This window comes from Populus euphratica, unplaced genomic scaffold, assembly GCF_000495115.2.
Source record: "Populus euphratica unplaced genomic scaffold, PopEup_1.0 scaffold101.1, whole genome shotgun sequence".
In the NCBI taxonomy this organism is placed as follows: Eukaryota; Viridiplantae; Streptophyta; class Magnoliopsida; order Malpighiales; family Salicaceae; genus Populus; species Populus euphratica.
In genome coordinates, this window is record NW_011499894.1 from 763,191 (window position 1) to 782,247 (window position 19,057).

At 31.0% G+C, this 19,057-nt stretch overlaps 2 protein-coding genes across 3 annotated transcripts; both read right to left on the reverse strand.

Moving 5' to 3' along the window:
* Nucleotides 1-466: 466 nt before the first annotated feature.
* On the reverse strand, nucleotides 467-5,857 carry LOC105131807 (ras-related protein RABA4d-like). 2 transcript variants are annotated; one of them, XM_011034966.1, is made up of 2 exons: nucleotides 5,539-5,857; nucleotides 467-1,112 (listed from the first exon to the last, which is right to left on the reverse strand). In XM_011034966.1, the coding sequence occupies exons 1-2, from the start codon at nucleotides 5,760-5,762 to the stop codon at nucleotides 680-682; spliced, it is 657 nt and encodes a 218-aa protein (XP_011033268.1). In that variant the 5' UTR covers nucleotides 5,763-5,857; the 3' UTR covers nucleotides 467-679. The 2 variants fall into 2 exon arrangements, with proteins under 2 accessions (XP_011033268.1, XP_011033267.1); XM_011034965.1 differs by having other exon boundaries at nucleotides 467-1,160.
* Nucleotides 5,858-10,485: 4,628 nt separating this feature from the next.
* On the reverse strand, nucleotides 10,486-13,525 carry LOC105131808 (transcription factor bHLH130-like). Its single transcript, XM_011034967.1, has 6 exons — nucleotides 12,526-13,525; nucleotides 11,674-11,951; nucleotides 11,421-11,591; nucleotides 11,202-11,267; nucleotides 11,061-11,129; nucleotides 10,486-10,975 (listed from the first exon to the last, which is right to left on the reverse strand). Exons 1-6 carry the CDS (start codon nucleotides 12,929-12,931, stop codon nucleotides 10,904-10,906), a joined length of 1,062 nt encoding a protein of 353 aa, XP_011033269.1. The 5' UTR covers nucleotides 12,932-13,525; the 3' UTR covers nucleotides 10,486-10,903.
* Nucleotides 13,526-19,057: the final 5,532 nt, after the last annotated feature.

Here is a 19,057-nt window from a genome sequence, read left to right on the forward strand (position 1 = left end):
TTTATATTTTTAAATTATTTTAATATATTAATATTAAAAATAATTTTTAAAAATAAAAAAATATTATTTTAATATGTTTTAAAATAAAAAAAAAATTTAAAAAATAATTATTACCATACTCCGAAGCATCTTTGATCTCTGTTTGTTTTTATGTTTGAAAAATATTTTAAAAAATTTATTTTTTTGTTCTAAATTAATATTTCTTTTAGTATTTTTAAATTATTTTAATATATTTTTCAATAAAAAATATTAAAAAAAAAGCACCACGGTGACATTCAACCGCTTTAACAGAGTAAAATGCCTCCGCTGTACTGTTATGATACTTAAGCTTGGGTTGTTTGTTAGAATGGAAAAAAAAATGTAGGATATTCTGGTTCTTATTTAATATGTTATAGCAAAATTCACCAAAAAAAAAAAAAGGGATTTTGCATTGACAATCTTGTGAGAACATCACCGTCCACGGAATTATACAGCAGCAGCAGCAGCAGCATAATGGATAGATAGATAGATACCAGTTCAACTGATAAATGCCTCACTCTGTTTGTCAACAATATGGATACCCACCTTCCAAGGCTCTGTTAGTCAACAACAAGGAGTATATGTGACATTGTTTAGAAAAAGGGGCCTAATTAAACACGATTCCCAAAACTCAAACAAATGTTAAAATTGGAGGTTAGAATTACATGCAGCAACCTTTCTTTTCAGAATTCTGCTCCTGTGAAGGAACTAGAATTCTAGTTCCCTTGAAAGCACCTGAATTTTCATCCGATTCATCATTGCCAGCAAGAGTTCTCTTGCTGATTATCCTATATATTTCTGTCAGCATTGTTAAAAAAGCAGTCTCAACATTGGTAGCCTCAAGTGCTGATGTCTCCATAAAGAAGAGATTCTCTCTTTGAGCAAACTCCTTAGCATCTTCTGCCGGAACCGCTCGGAGACTCCCCAGGTCACACTTGTTGCCAATGAGCATGATAATAATCCTCTTATCAGCATGCCCCCTCAGTTCCTCAAGCCATCTAGTCATGTGATCGAATGATTGGCGCTTGGTCATGTCATAAACTAACATAGCACCAACTGCTCCCCGGTAGTATGCACTCGTCACTGCCCTGTATCTGAGAGAAGAGAAGAAACACCCCAAGAAAGAACAAACACAAAATGTACTAAAAAAGATTCAGATTTATGTGTACATGTTCATTTTCAACAAACATAATGGAAGAGCTTGCAAATATCAGATTGCGTGTTTTAGGACCAAATCAGGATTAAGGTCTGGCCGATAGAGACTAAGGTACCAATCAAAAGCAAACAGGCAGGAAAAGGAGGGAGTTAGCTTTTCACATAGGTATAGTTGTTCATCTGAAATATTGCAGCCAGAAATTTTTCACACTAAATTAGCACCATATATGATGTCAAATTTGGATGGACCTAAAACCTTCTGCAAGCAAGCAAGCACATTGTTCGGCTATAGATGTATTTAGGTTGCTAATGAACTATAGGCCAGCATGACTTCAGAGGAAATGAAAGTTAAAGTGAGATTCCTTAATAATGTTTAAATGAGAATTGTAACAAACACTAAAAATATAACTAAATATTTCCCTGTGAAGATCATATTTGTTTGAGCAAAACCTCATTTCAATGAGAAACCAATGATTGCCTAAGCTGAATGAAAATGGAACATGCATTTCAAGCATCAGTTCTCCATCTTCTGTTGTGTTTTAAGAAGAGGGACATGATGTAATTGTTGGCAGGTCTTTCAGTGGATGACATTACTGATAATACTGATAGTGGGATTCAGGATTGCTTCAAATTAAATGAGAGAAGGCTCCTCAATATGTGACAAACAAGGTCTATGCCTTAAGAAATATTGCTTTCATAATAATATCAGAAAGGATTTTCACAGCCAATGTCAAGTTTGCAGATAATACTTCTATAAGGGTCTGAAGCCTTTGTTTCAGGATTAGTAGCTTCTAAAGCAGCAATAGTTTCCTGAAGATCTTCAAGTAAAAAGGACAGGGAAAAAATAAAATTAAGAGGATTATCAAGATTGGGTTGGTCAAGGTATTTGGAAAAGGCCTCATAAAATGCCATTTGCATATGATTTAAATTCTCTTAAACAAGGCACAGAGCAGAAGGATTAATATAAACAGGTCCTGAAAAATAATGACAGAGATGTAGAAAAATTCCAACAGTTAAACTAACGCATCACGGAAGTCATGAAAGGGAGAGTCTCGTATGGCCATAATAGTCCTGAGTGTTCAAGAAATCTAAGATGAAAATGTTGTGAAATAATCTCTCTTCTCCACCGTCCAATCAATAGCCGTTTCTTCTTCACCGACGTATAAGCTAAGAGTTGGGGCGTGGAAGCTGAAATCAAGGGTTCAACAATGGCTGCCATCTTTGTGTGTGTGATATTACTCCCTAAGAAGCACCACCAGCTAGCGTCCTCATTAATCCCACTCCCACCACCAGTGTCATCAGAGCATGGTTGAAGATAAACACTAGGTTTTGATTTTTGCCTAGAAATGAAAGTGGTCACAAATGTGTTTTTAACATGCCATCATGACGACGAGGTCGAGAAGAACATGCTGGTGAAAAATGAGCGAAAAACTAACATCCAGCGTGGCTGCATGTGCGCACACACGACGATGGAGTTGCCGACGCGCTGCATGACCCAAACCACATTGGCTGACCTGAGACCAGTACCATATCATGAAAGCCCATTCAGCAGCCATGTCAGCAAAGTAGGGCCGCCAGTTGAGCCAAGCCAAAGTAAGTCAAGTGGAGCCGCAGACTGAACGAATTGATTTAGTATAGTGGATCCTATGTACAACCGGTTTATTGTTGAATTTAAATCATTTATGAGGTCATACTTGTTTGAATGATTTTCTATCTAAGGCATCTAAAATGCAATTTGAATGATTTCATATTTTCTTTTAGTGAATTTAATCATTTCAAATGCAATTATATAATATGATTGTTGAGATTTAGAATGAAAATAACAGTGGTGATGTTATGATATAAATTGCTCATGAAAGTGGTGTGTGATTTTTATTTTTTATAAAGAGATGATGATAATGAAAAAGAAGATGGATTTAGGGGTAGAGTTATGAAATTTAGTTAAAGGAGTAAAATTTAAAGTTCACTAGTTTTAATGTCAAAACTATGAATTGTCTAAGGCAAGGTTAGAAAAAATATTCCTACAAGAATCGAGGCCCTATCAACCCCCTTATCTTTGCCTCTATTAAGTCAATGATATTAAGATCATAGAAGACAATAGTGAAGATCTTTTCAATATATATAAAGAATGGAAAGATAAGATATTTTATCTAATTGAAGAGGTTTGATTGCCTGTAAAAAAAGACAATGACATCTTTGTTTGAAGGTGTGGATAGAGTTGGAATCTTAAATACTGAAATGGTGTAAGCGCTTCAATATTGAAATGCATATTGAAATGCATAGAAACTCCATACATTCAATAGTAATGATCTTTCTTACAATATATATGTTGGTAAAGAATATTAGAACCACTTGATGGCATCTTAGAGAAAAAAAGGTGTAGTCGTTCTCTGAAAAGCAATAAAGACACCTTTATGAGAAGGTGTGAGGGTCATTGTGTAAGCCTAATTTTAAATCAATTTAGAACTGTTGTTACAACTGGATATTAATGGATACGATAGGTGTATAGATAATCAATAGAATAGAGTGTCTAAAATGAGTATAAAGCAATGTGTATATCAACTTTTCAACTTTTCATGGAATTCTCGTATAATGAAGGAGGAGAGCCAGTTGGACACTTGTATGAAGAGCAAATGACTAATGGAGAAATAAAACGCAATTTTTAGGGTGAAACAGAGAGCAAAAATTCCTAGAATGATGAACTTGTGATCACACTACAATATTCAATTAGTGAATATTATATTTAAAAATAAATATTTTTTTAAATAAGTATTGTAAGTTTCAGTAAAAGACTTAATTAATCATTATGAATTGAGAATGGAAATGTGGTATATCCTAAAGACAAACGCTAATACCTTTTAGATATAGCATGTTAGGTTATTTAGTTGCAATGATGCTTTAGTACAAGAAAATGATGTGTTCTGATGACTTTGATAATTGAAAAGTTTGGGATGATTACATAACATGTGTGAAAAAGGAATGATTGTTGGGTTGTTTCCATTCATGTGAAATGGCAGCCCATAGGTACAGCAGCCAAGAATGGATGGCACTGTGCATTGACAAAGCTCGAGGTCGAGACCGTTAATGGTCAAGAATGGATGGCACTAGACGCATGCACCTCTGTAGCACTTAATTTATCTACAATTTGATGTTGCAGACCAATGGCTACTAAGTTTGGATTACAATAAGAAAAGAAAAACAGAAGCATGGCATTGCAATTGATGCCAAACCAACCTTTAAGCTGGAGCAAACGAACTAGACAGAGTCATACACTACACGGCAACGAGAAAGATGACATAAAACAGCAACAGGGCCTAAGAAAAAGGACCGGTGCAATGGTCATTCTTTGATAAACTTCCCACAATTAGCAGCATCCGCACATAAGCTTCTATTCAGATATGAAATCACAAGGAATCTGTGCGAGAAAGAAAGGGAATTTGCTCGAGTGGTGTAGACTTGTAGTGAAAACGATAGTAAGAACCAAGCCCAAAAGAACGAACATTAAATTTGAGAATGAGAAAAGGATGTGGAGATGGAATTCTTATACCGGATAGAAATTTCTCTACTAGATCATGATAGGACAAGAAATTGAGATTCTCAGTTTCTAAAGCTGTCATTTGAATCTTGGTATCTCTGTCTATAACTCTCAGCTCTAGTTCTCAGTTTCTAAAGCTGTCATTTGAATCTTGGTATCTCTGTCTATAACTCTCAGCTCTAGTTCTCCAACCTAACAAGGAATTCCTGAAATCCATACTCATTTTCATTCTACCAGAACGGGAATTCATGACATCCTCTAATGTTTTCTTCCTTATGATCCCTTTTCCTACGCTTGTTTCCCTGAGTGCAAACAAGACAAGATCTGTCCAACTAGAGGATTAAGTAGCAAAGATGCAACCTATAGAATAGTACTCGTAAGTTATTAAAATTGAGCAGCAACTATAATATTTACCTTGGGAACAAATGGCATGATCTTGGCACTGAACCTGATCCTCTAACAAGGAAGCCTGTTGAATCTATGTATATGTAGATGCATATTGTATCCACCACCAAATCATGAGACGAAATAATTTTTCACCAGTGCATCAATCTATCTGAGACTCCTCTAGATTATTCATGTTAATTAGAATTCTATGAAGCCATGCCACAAGTAAATGTTACACCTTGTCACAAACTGTCATTCCATATCTTCAATTATAAGCTCATTAACTCAAGGCCACTATTATCTATTTTAGACTTGCACATTCTCAAGCACAAATTTTCCAATCTGGTTTTTAATCTTCAAAAATCTAATTCTCAAACTCATTGCAAGTGATCTAATTTAAATACAATTACAAAATATCAAGAGAAAGTGTCTAAAACACACACCTTTCTTGGCCAGCAGTGTCCCAAATCTGTGCTTTTACCGTCTTGTTATGCATAGCAAGCGTTTTAGTCTGGAATTCTACCCCAATGGTGGCTTTAGAATCAACAGTGAATTCATTTCTTGCAAACCTCGCAAGAAGCTGTGATTTTCCAACTGCTGAATCTCCAATTAGGACAATTTTGAAAACATAATCAATCTTCTGATTGTAATCAACATAATTCGACATTTTCGCATCCACAAATTAAATCCCACAAGATTCTCTCCTAAAAAACATATAAAACCATGCAAAAAAAGAGAGATACTGTAGTGATCTGGTGTCAAAACATCATTATTTGTTCCAGCATTAAAATCAATAAAAAAGCTCAAGAAAAAAGGATCGAAAAGAATTAATTACTGGTCAAGGGGAGAAAAAGGGTAAAATGGGAATGATTGGCGGATGATGGAGGGTAAAATGGGAATTATAAATGAGGGTTAGGGTTAGGGTTTGAAAGGGAATGAAAAAATTAATAATTAGAAATGATTGGTTTTGTTTGTGAAACGGGTTGTAGAGAAAGACAAGGGTGTGAGGAAGGAAGAAGGAGAGATGGAGGGAAAGACCAACGGCAATTGCGGGACCCATTAACTGTTTGTTACGGTAAGGGTTTTGGTGCTTTGCAGGATACAGAAGTAAATCAAATGGGTAGATCTGGGTCGTTGACTGTGATGAAGTTGATAGTATCATGCCACTTTCCTTTGTAGAGTATTATATCAATTAACCACCAGTACCCAAAAATAATTATCGGCTAATTAAGACAGATTTTTAGAGGTTTTCTATTTTTTTCATGCCTTGATTCTTGTTGATTAAATGATGCCGTAATTTTTTTAAAATTAAATAGTATATAAAATCGATCAAGGATGTGATTAAGAGGTGGATTAAAAAATCCATCATGATTAATCACTCGATATTTATGATATGAGCCCACCATCTCCACACTCTCGAAGAGATGAGAGTTAATTGTGTCTTAATTACTTATATAATTGCATATTGGAGCCCTTTGAGGGCTTGATAAATTGACTTCACGAATTCAAGTTTTTTATCCTTCTACTCCACGGGACGTACATCCGTCGTCTCATGCACAAATGCGAGCTCGAGACATATCAGCCTTCAGGACTTGGTTCGCTGACACTTTTTATACTCCATCTCTGTGTTACCTCCATTAATGTCGATCCACTTGCTCCTTGGTCTAGCCTCATCACTCTTAGTCCTTGGATAATAAACCTGGTGGGTTTCGTCCGGTTAACAAGTTTTATTGTTTCATTTGGGTTTGAATTCTAGTAGTAATTTAAAAAAAAATTATTAATTTTTTAGTTGCATGATTTTTAGGTAAATTCTTGTAATTTAAATTTTGAATGATTGTTGTGAATTTCTTTGGAACAACATGCAAATTATGGAGGAGAAAAAAAAACACCAGAGTTAAATCGGATGAAATCATCATGCACACATCATTCAGGGAAGTTGGTCCTATCAAGATGAATAAAAAAATATTAAGAAAATATATTTTTTTATCATTTTAAGTTGTCATTGGTCCTACCAAGATGAATCAAAAAATATTAAGAAAAGATATTTTTTTATTATTTTAAGTTGTCACACGCGTTGTCTGATGCCGTAGCGGAGCTAGGAGTTTTTAAATGAGGGGACATATTATTAACAAATATTATATATTATATATTATATATACATATGTTATATGTAGAAATTAATTTGAAAAATATATATCAACTCAAGTTAAGCAAAATTAATTTAAGAATACTTTTAAAATAAAAAACTTACATTATAATTATTCTCTTCGAGATTTAATATTTTAAAACTATTTCATAATAATTTTATTTTTAATCTCATTAAAAATATCTTTCTCAATATATACAAAAAAAAAAGTATTTATTTATTTCTAAATTTTTTAAGGATTACAAAAGTTCTTGGCAACAATTCTATAATGATATATGGTACATAACATCTACATTGGCAACAATTCTATAATGATATATGGTTCATAACATCTACAATCATAGCTTAAAAAGATTGTCACAAATTAATGTTGTTCTTGCTAACTTGTTGTTATTTATAAGTGGATTAAATATAAATATTAAATATTTTTTTAATTAATTTATTATATCTTTAATTTTTTTTAGTTGTCTTGTACTTTATTTTTATTCATGAATAAATTTATTATCATCATTTTTCATATGAAATTCATAATAAAATACTTATTAATTCATCAAAACTCATTTCAATTCATATCTATTAGCATATAATATTATCCATACACATATTACATTCAAAAAACCCATAAATTATTATAAACTCTAACATTTTCAATAACTAATTATAAAGAAATAAAACTAAAATTATATAATGAAACAAATAAAAAAGTAACACAATTTTATATTAGTTTTGATTAATTTTTTTATTATTATATTACGTTTGATTTAGCTATTAAATCCTTATATTTTATTTAATTCAGATGTTGATTTATCTACTATTAATTTATATAAATCATTTAAAAAGATAACACAGCTTTATATCATGAAATAATTAAAATGAAATAAAAAATAGCATTGTTGAATCGGATTATCAAAGAGATGACTAAGGGCATTCATCCTTGTGCTTTTACCTCGCCATCAAATGCTTCTCTTGCTGGAGGCTTGCTAATTTAGAGGGCGAGGGGGCAATTGCCCCCTCTTGCTCCTATGTGGTTTCGTCATTGGCCTGATGACAATGAAATGATTTACACGCTCCAATAATTTTTTAAAATTATTATTGATGACGATTAAAATTTCAAACTACTCCTAAGACCAAATGATTGTAACCACAAAAAAAAATATAAGATTATGAATAAGCCCCTAAAATCAAGCTTTAAGGTTTTGATTTTAAGAATAATAAAGTATTTATATTGTGCTAAGTGAAATTTCAAAAAAAATACAAAACCTAGATCAAAGTATAGTATTGTTTTGTTTTTAATTTTATTATAGTAATTGAACTATGCAAGAAAATTGTAAAAAGAAACTAGCAACCTCAATCAATTTAAAAATATCTAATCCACAGTAATTGAAGGAGGGTGAGTGTAAAATTTTTTTTAAAGCGATAAATTAACTATTTCAATTCATAGTAATTAATCAAAATAATTTTTTTGAATTTGAGTTAATTTTTAAAATTTTTAACTTGTGAAATCATAAACCTAATTCAATTAAAAAACTTAATTCTCAATCAATTTAATATTAAATGATGAAATTAATAAAAAAAAATATCAATTTAAAAAATTCATCAAAAAAATAACAATAAAAAAAATGATCATCAAGTCTCAAAGAAAGAAAAAAGGAGAGTGATATTAGAAAAAAAATTCAAAATTTATCTTAAATAAAAAAAACAACAATTAAAAAAATTGAGAAACAAATAAAATAAAAGATGAAATATAAAAAATTAAAAAAAATTAATAAAAATAAAACAAATAAAAAATAAAAAAGGGACCAAATTCAAAAAAAATAATTTAAAAGGCTAATATGTGAATTCGAAACATTGTCTGTGAAGAAAGAGGATGACAAGATAAATTAAATTACAAAAAAATTATATAAAAAAAAAACCAAAATGCTCTTAGATAATTTTAGAATAACGAATGAATCTCATGAAAAATATCATTTTACCTTTAAAAACCAAATTAATCTTTGTAGATTTTTTAAGGGTAAAACAATGAATCCTTTGTCCAAACTACAGTGATTCATGGCATCTATACGGTGGTATTTCACATATTACATAAATATATAAGGGTTTGCTGCAACTTTACAAAAACTAGGAGTTCATGGCCCTCTAAAATTGAAATGCTGTATTTAATTTGTAAATTTTTTCAATTCTTTTTCAAATTGATATGTTGACTTTAAAAATTGTTGCAATCAAGTAAAATTTTGGATATATGAATGTGGAGCTAACAGGATGCGGCAGCGACGCCGTGTAAAACTCCGTTATGACAAGAAATTTCCCTCTTTTTCATTATTTTTAAATCTTCACAAGAATATAAAAAGGGTATTGAAATCCGGCTTAAAATTCATCTTATTAACTTATTAATTTTTTCTCATTTTTTTTATAAATATAATAGGAACGTTAAAATCCTAATTAACAATTCATTTTATAAACTTACTGATTCCTAAGTTAGGTTTTAATGCCTTTTTAATATCATAAAAAATAATAAATTAACTAAATTAGGAAAAAAAATTCTCTCTCCAAAGTGGCTATGTATTTTTAATATTTTTTCCTGATTACTCGAATGTAAAAATTTGAAAAATACATAGATTTACTATGCTATCTTCTCTCCCCTCTAATACATACATTAAGATTTTTTAGAGAGGAAACATACATTTACTAGTCCTTGGATAATTAATTTTAAATTTGAGCCTTTTAATTTCATGTCAAGATGAACAAATATTAATGTTGGAAATTCTTAAAATGGAATATTGTTTTTGCATCATTCTAATATTTAGGAAGCTAAATACTATCTCTATAGATAATGGTTTGGGTGTATGAAATAATACGACAGCTGAGAAACTGTTTACGATGTTATAGCCTTCAAGTATTTCGAATTTTATAAGGTTTTTGCCCAAACTGTTAAAAAAAATGCAGGGACTCGATCAAGAACCCTATGTACTTGGGGGTATTTGAGATTTTCCTATACAATTAACATAATAATTTTTTGCATTTTAAAATATTCCAAAATTCCAAACATGCTCGTGATCGTATTTCTCGAGAACGGCGTGCAAGGCTCTCGAAATGCATGCATCAAACAACTTTCGAATACATATAGATGCAGTCATTTACCACTCACCAGCGCCGGTTGATTTAGATTGGAAAAGGAACAAAACAACTAATTAAGGTCATTGAATCAGTCCAGTTCAGGCTATACATCGAAGTAGAAAGACTCAACTTGCCTTGTTAATCCACTCTTCTTGTCAGGGATTGAAAAATTGGATGAATTTGTTCAGTCAACTGGATATATTCCACTCCTCCTCTCATTCTGTGATGTGCCAAGGATCAAGATTACAATGATTGACACTTCTTTAATTAATTATATATCTAGAAAGATACAACAAGACAGCACAAGGAAATTCATGCATTTATCTTTTCATGACAAGGAATTGATGCATTACAACATGTTCTATACATTTTTCTCTTTATATCAGGTCGTGTGATCGGAAGCTTTGTTTGCTTCAGGATCAGAATGGGTGGAGATTTCTACCGAACTTACTACATCTTGCCCACTGAAACAAAAATATTTTGCTTTTGATACTGAAGATCAATAAGAACAGGTCCTAAAGCCCCTTAGATTTCTGTACAGAAGCACCTCAAACAATTTTGTTTTGCACTGGTTTCTGCTTGCTTAAGCACTTGCAGTTGGCTCTGTTGTCGCTGAGTGTCTGCAAAAGAACACAGATTTGTGAATGAAAAGAAGATGGTATGTTTGGAAAAAACTCCTACGTTTTTCATCTTTCGCCTTCGTACCTTGTACTGCTTCTGAAGGTCTTTGATGTAATCTACAGCCAAATCTAGCATGTCTGCTGTGTTTGTTTGCTGCAAAGAGGAAAAACACTGTCAGTTTCCCGAGATAACTTTGGAGCTGAATTGTATATGGCAATATCCTACCTTGTCCATGTTTGGGACAAGCTCTTGTAGTTTCCTCATTCTTTCGCTGATCCGAGTTCTTCTTACCTGAAAATAGTTTATTCCATATAATCTAATTGTAATAACTACGACAACTGATTGGGCAGATGACCAAAACTATAAGAATGGAGGGAGGTTCGATATCTGATACATGAATACTGAAAAATGAAATCTGAATGGCATGGCGATAATTAATCATACTCTTTCTGCAATACTTCGAGGGTGAGTGGCACAACCACGCTTTGCTCTAATTTTGCAAGGAACAGAATCTTGCAAATGAAGGAACTTCTCCATGGCAACCATTTCAGCTGAAGTCTTTGGTAAACTCAAGTGATGAGCGAATACATGAGTGCGATTTCCAAGCTCTCCGTTCTAAATTGACACAACCATTTGGATTAGAACTTGAGCAATGAGCAGTAATGGATAACTAAACACCTAGTACACAAATGTATACCTGAGCATTATTAGAAAACAGATTTCCATTTTCTTGATCTCTTTTCATGCTGCTAAAATTCTCTGACAAATGCGAATTGTTCCAAGAACCATATGGAAACCCATGACTGCTATGAAATCGACTGTCAGCACTAGGGCTGCCTGCCTCAATGCTTTCGCTCCCAATTTCAGAAATCTGTGACCGAAAGCCTAAGGAAGAAGGTGCTCTTGACGAGAAGCTAAGTTGACTCTTCAATCTTGAATTTGCTTCTCCATTAGTACCATTCCACCCAGGATAGCCTGCAATTTACTGAGATATTTTCAATTATTCCTTCTACCCTCTACCACAACAATATATGAACACTTAAAAGTTTCTTCTTTTAAATGCTCTTCTGATTCTTGATCATCATGGTATCAGAGGAAATTTGAATTCCTGACGATTCTTCGATTATTTTCTAGTCATGTTAATTCTTAGTGTCTAAACAACTCGTTCAGCAGAGAGAGAGAAACACCCCTTTTAATTGCATCAATAAAATGTTTTCTATAGTTCATTCTTTCTACTAATCCCATCAAACATCTTAAAAGTTGAGATTTTTTCTTCAGTATTCAAAACTCAATGGAATTTGCATGCACACCTTGTATGAATTGCCCTAATACATGCATCAAGTACAATGACTTGTCTGCTCTATCTTCAAAGCAAATGAGCTTCTAAAAACAAAACGTCTGACATAAGTATGTGAAGCTAACATGTATATTATTTTCAATAAATGAACCTCCAAAGTAAAAGACACTCCCAACAATACAAATCTAAACAATCATATGATTAACAAATCGCTGAAAAGCACGCCATTTGGAAATGAGAATAAGAAAATACCATTTTGAACAGAAACGTTCCCAAAAAGTCCAGGAGGAGAGCTATTCTGCCTGGCTAGACTTGAATCAACTCTTTTAAGTTGCTCATGATGACCCATTGAGATTGAACCAATCAAACCATATGAACTATCCATAGCTGAAGAATTCGTGGCCGAGGTCTGTCTTGGATAATGAGGAGGCAAACCTGAATAACTCCGCGGAAAGTTTGAATAGTTAACAGCTTCCTCTCTCACTCTTGCTGCAGATTTATCCTCAAACTCTTGGTAATTCAAAACAGAATCATTGTGAACTCCGCTGTCATTAAAACTTGCAAGAAGTGAACTTGGAGCTGAGCGAAATCTCAATAACCCTGAACTGGGTTGATTTTGTTGATGATAGTTGTTATTACTACTTGAATCCATTGGCATACGCTCTGTTTTACTCTCTTTCTCTCTGTTTCTTCTAAACTATTGTGGGCTCAAGTTAATAGATTTGATGCTGAAGAACCATTTACACATACCCCAAGAGGAACCACTTTATTATAGCTCAAAGAAAATTCTGGGAATATTTTAGTATCACTTTCTTGAAAGAAAAAAATTGTCAGCTTATTTTTTAAGCAGAGTAGAGATAAGATCTTGAAGAGGAAGCAACCAAGAAAGGAAAAAGTTTAAACCATTTTAAGAGAAGCATACAAAGCTTAATGAGTAGAACGAAAAACCTCAAGAAAAGGGTTTTATTGATGGTATGGTATATATGTATTGTCAAACGAAAAGAATGAAAGTGAGAGAGAGAAAGGAAGGTGAGTTTTTGAGAAAGAAGAGAAGAGGTCAAATAGGAGCATCAGATTTTCTCTTCAAAGCACCGAAAGCGAGGAAGATCTTGAGCTTAAAGGTGGGGGGAGAGAGAAGGAGGAGGAGGAGGTAGAGGTGGTGGTTATGGGAGTTATAGAGAGAGGGAGACAAAAATAGATGGGGAGAGGCAAATGTTAATCTTTCCTCTTTGTTTGTGAGAAAAGGTTATGAAGCCAATGGTTTAAAGTACAGAAAGCACTCAATCTCATCTCTCCACCTAAATTTTGTGTCTTTTCCTGCTTACCAAAATGCCCTTGCACAAATTGTTTTCTAATATTATTTAAATAATTATTAATTTTGAATTGTTTTTTTATTAAATATAAAAATATAATATATTAAAATGAAACAAGTTAGGTTAGGAAACAAGCAAATCATGTATGTACATATACAAAATCAAAAGTAAAAGAAAATATGTTTTCATTCATATCGATTAATTAAAAATTAAAAATCTAGCAGGTGTTAAAGATGAATTTTGAATTTTAAATGATTATTAATTTATATAACTGATAATTTATTTAATTATTTTATAAAGATTTACTTCTTTTTTTTTCTAGTTATAACGATCCATGCATGCATATAAAATTAATTATAAAAATATTGATTTGCTAACTAAAACACATTGTTGAAATTTTTATAAATATTATTAATAATGGTAATATTTTTTTAGAGGTTATTGAGTGAAAAATATATCCCAACATAAAAAAAAAAATTATCTAAATTACTATGCTCAATTTCCCCAACATATTTTCAATTTCATTTTGTAGAATTGGTTATAAAAATAAAATTTTTTATCTAAATTACTATGCTCAATTTCTCCTACAGATTTTCAATTTCATTTTGTAGAATTGGTTAAAAAGGAAGAACAAAAACTACACAATTTGAGATTGGTAGTGGAAAGAAACAATCATTCAGGGGAGAGAGGGTGGATCAAGTGACGATGACGCCGTTAATCCTCGAGAATAGTGGAACCGATACCGTGGATAAGGCATATACATTTATAAATAATTAAATACAGGAAGGGGGGGGCTAAAAAAGCCTGTTGACCAGTTAAACGGTTGACGTCACCGTTAGATCCTTCGAGAACAAGATTCATGCCGCATCTGATTCGTCCCTTCCAGTCTTTTCACTTTCCCTCCGTGCCTGCCTCTGATCATATCTCTCGCAGGCGCCGCATTTCCACTTCATAAGTACCACTGCTTCTTCTCATATTTACAGAATTGGCCATTCGAAAGCCCGTAGTAGCCTGCATGCTTTCACTTCTTTTTTTTTGGGCGCTGGTATCAAAATTAGGGAATTTTTATGTGGGGGTGAAATTAATAGGAATAATTCTTGGTTCTTCAAAATGAATAAAATCCACGTCTTAAAAGGAGAAAAGGAGGAATCCATTTATTTTCATATTTTTTTATATATCTATAAGACCTTGAACAACCTTTGGCGGTGCTTTGCTCTACATAGATTCGACCATGTTTATTATCTCCTATTACCATCTATGACGATTTTTTTTTTAAAAAAAAGGCATTATGTTACTTCCAAGTTAGAAAAAATAATATTTAATTTTTATTTTAAAAAATATTACATTAGCATGTAAATTTAGAATTGAACTGGGTTAAACTTGTTTTGATTAGTAAAATCAAATGCGAAGTTCTGAATGAAAATATAGGATAGCTTCAAGAATTGTTTTAAAAATATTATAGAAAACAATACTTTTAAAAAGGTAATTTAGATTAACTATATAACAACTGTAATTAAAATAGTTGTTTGTTGATGAATCTATTTAACTGAAGAACAAGTATGCTTCTCTTGGGTTAACGGAGACAGAGTAGATTTTTTATATAACATATACATGAGCTGATGAAGATAAAACGGCATCGTAAGAGTAACTTGCATGGATAATTATTGAAATAATATGTCTAGCGAGAGTCTCCCTCGCAAGAGATGAAAGGCAAACCACCTTTCAGAAAAAGATATAAATTCAACCAACTGAGCTGTTTAGAAATTCAATACCATGAAATCAATGTCTAGTCTCTCCTCGCCGTCGATCGATAGGGGCATGAGGTTACGCCTTCGTACAGTTGTTTTAAAAAATAAAAGTGGGGAAACGAAGTACAAGAGAATCTGGCTTGGGTAAATGCATAATCTTAACTTATTACAGCCATTGCTGTTAGTTTATTGTTAATTGCCAGAGACAAGAGAAGATCCCCCTTTAAGCACTGCTGTTGTTTTCTCATTAATGTTTTTTTAATCATGATTGAATCTAATCTATGCCTTGAAAACCTTAATTAATTCGATGATCTTCACCTAGTCTCACATGTACCCTGTGGTCCTCTCCCTCTCATGGCGCCTGTGATAAACAAAAATAATTAAAAAGGACAAAAACAACAGGTTAACAAATAAAGTCAAAATAAAATAATAGGGGGGGGATGCAAGACAGTGGCTTCACGTTCAAAGCTGCCACCATATTAAAGTAAGGTGGTGTTTGTGCGGCGGGTGACAACGACACGTGAGAGAGCATTTTTAGGGCTGTCGGGAACCGTTTAAAAGGGTGTTTTTTTTTATTTTAATTTAAAATTAAATTTTTTATACTCTTAAATTATTTTAATGTTTTATCATCAAAAATAATTTTTTAAAATAAAATCATTATATGAACATGCACAGCTTGAAGTAAAGATCTACTAGACAAATCTCTTTCTATGTTCTTAAAAAAAGCACAAAACCTTTCGAGAATTTAGAATTCAATTGAAAATGGGATAATACAGCAGGGGCTCGGTCAGGTTTCCCTTTGTTGTCTTTGTCTTTATTATTAATATGAGTGTTATGGTTAGCATACACATATTTTAATTAATTATATAAATTTTTATTAATTTTAAAATTTTTAAAATTTGAATTGATAATTTTTTAAAAATAAATTTAAAATGTAATTAATTTAGCAATATCCTTCAAAATTTCCTTGTTGTCGTTCCTGGATCGTGAAGAAGTGAAGTGCATGGTTTTGACAACCGTGGTTGGGCCAGGGCATCTCTTAGCCGGCGTCTGAGATTTTAGTTGCCCCTTTTGAATGAGCATAGGCCTCTTATATATGGTAGGTCCAGGTCAATCATCACTGCAGCATAAAAATTAAAAAAAAGTTTGTCTTGCCATTTCAGTATATCATTGTTGAATGGAGATACGGGCAGAAATTATCTTTTAAAAGTATTTTTTATTTAAAAATATATTAAGATAATATTTTTTGTTTTTTAAATTTTTTTAATATTATAGCATCAAAATGATTTGGTATTATTAAAAAAAAATTAAATAAAAATAAATTTTAAAAACACCTTTTAAACTTAAAAACAATAGTTTTTTATTTTTTTTTATGGACGGCTGACTGCTATTATATTAGTTTTTGTATATTAAAACTAAAGTAATATACTTTTTTTAAAAAAGATATGGTAAAAAGCAGATGATGAAGACTTGACCATGGAATTATCCGATAGAAGGAAAAGGTATCATACTCTTTTCTTTCTTTCTTTTTTTTTGTTTTTTTTTTCTAATACCAATTGATTATGTATTAGCAAAGTTAGTTATATTTTGCTGGTGACCAATCATAGTTTTTTTTTTTTGTCAAAGGAATATTCAAACACGTTATTAGTTGATTGTACAACTTAATAAGTTAAGTTTCGTGATGAAAGCGACCACATTCCCCTTATTCCCTCTCAAATAAATCAAATTAATAACTAATAATGTCATTGTCAACCATATGAAAGTTGACTTTTTGTTTAGATTTAGTTATACAGGAGACGCATTGCCGCGGAGTATTTTTTTTTAAATATATTTTTATTTAATTATTTAAAAATTAAAATAAATATTAGTGAAAAAGACCTTGATCTATATTCCGGAGGGGTGTGTGTTTCATTCAGTCGATTTTTTTTTTTTTTTACTCATGTAATTTTTTTATGTTTTTGGCAAAACATGTCTTTTTTATTTATAACATGATTTATTGAATAAAAACTAAAGATAATTACAATAAATATTCATAATAATTTCAATAAAAAAATAATTTTTACACGCCCTAATGACAAATATAAGTATAATAAATTTGAAAAAAAAACATATATAAATATAAAATTGAAATTTATTAAAATAAATATTTTATTTTAATGGAATATTAATAAACAAAAATTTTAAAACTCTCGCATATTAAGTTAATGTATAATTATCCATAAAGTAAATTTTAATCTTAACATAAAACCATCACCTAAATGGAATTATTTGATATCATTTTAATAATTTTATGATTATTTTATTTTAAAATCATATAAAAAATAATTAAATTAAAGGAATATTTTAAAAAAATAATACTTGTGCCCGACTCCATTAATATGGCCCCCAGTACATAGTCCTAGAAAATTAGGCTTACACACTAGATTTGTTTTTTGTTGGGCAAACAATGTATTATTTATTATTTAAAAAAAAAATAATAAACAATACATCTTTTTCTAGTTCACGTCCCAATCATATCTGATGGTTAAAAAGTTGGAGATTGTGTTTTAGGATTCTAGAAATTAATTTCAACTTCTTTTCACCTAAAATACTTCAAAATAACCTAAAAGCTTTTATAAAGCTATTTGCAACCTAAAAACATTTTTTTTTAAAATCATATAAAAAATAATTAAATTAAAGGAATATTTTAAAAAAATAATACTTGTGCCCGACTCCATTAATATGGCCCCCAGTACATAGTCCTAGAAAATTAGGCTTACACACTAGATTTGTTTTTTGTTGGGCAAACAATGTATTATTTATTATTTAAAAAAAAAATAATAAACAATACATCTTTTTCTAGTTCACGTCCCAATCATATCTGATGGTTAAAAAGTTGGAGATTGTGTTTTAGGATTCTAGAAATTAATTTCAACTTCTTTTCACCTAAAATACTTCAAAATAACCTAAAAGATTTTATAAAGCTATTTGCAACCTAAAAACATTTTTTAATCAATTTAAAATTATAAATCAAACCAAATCAAAATAAAATTCATAAGTATCCATGTATTTTCCTCATATATTTGAAAACAAAAATAATCTTTATTGAACTTCTTTTTTTAAAACAAACTTATTAACATCAAGTTTGGTTTTTTTATGATTTGAATGTGATTTAACATATAATTTCTCTCTCCTTTTTGTTTTTTTATAGTTTTTCTCTCCTCTCTTAACATTCAAATATATAAACATAAAAAGTATAGTTTAGAAACAAATTATAAAAACCTTAAAGAACATGGATGGATCAAATATGAAAAAAATCAAAGTTTTTTGTGCTTTTTGATAAATGTAATTGAAAACGATCCCTTTTCTCAATGTTAATTATACTTCTTGGTATGTTATTTTTTTTCAAGAATAACCTGAAGCTCAATTTTATAGAATCAATCTTTAATTTAATATTAGAATATTTCATAACATATTAGATATGTGAGAGCATGCAAATTGAAATAGATCAAATATCAACATATAAAACTATGCCAACATAACTTCCAATAATAAAATTGAAGTTAAATTAAATTCAATAATCAAAGCCTAAAAATAATCCATGAACAGAGAAAAAAAAGAGGTTCTTGTTCTTTCAAAAAAAATTTAAAAACAATTAAAATTTAATTTCATAAAATCAATTTTAAAACACATCGTAACATCCTTACAAACTCAAAACCCCTTTTTTTTTTTTAAAAAAAAAAA

Coding starts and splice junctions, on each gene's coding strand:
- LOC105131807 (XM_011034965.1), bottom strand. CDS start 5,762: ATGTCGAATTATGTTGATTACAATCAGAAGATTGATTATGTTTTCAAA. Junction 1,161..5,538: donor GACACTGCTGGCCAAGAAAG/GTGTGTGTTTTA, acceptor AATCTTTTTTAG/TACATTTTGTGTTTGTTCTT.
- LOC105131808 (XM_011034967.1), bottom strand. CDS start 12,931: ATGCCAATGGATTCAAGTAGTAATAACAACTATCATCAACAAAATCAA. Junction 11,952..12,525: donor GAACGTTTCTGTTCAAAATG/GTATTTTCTTAT, acceptor AGTAAATTGCAG/GCTATCCTGGGTGGAATGGT. Junction 10,976..11,060: donor ACCTTCAGAAGCAGTACAAG/GTACGAAGGCGA, acceptor GTTCTTTTGCAG/ACACTCAGCGACAACAGAGC.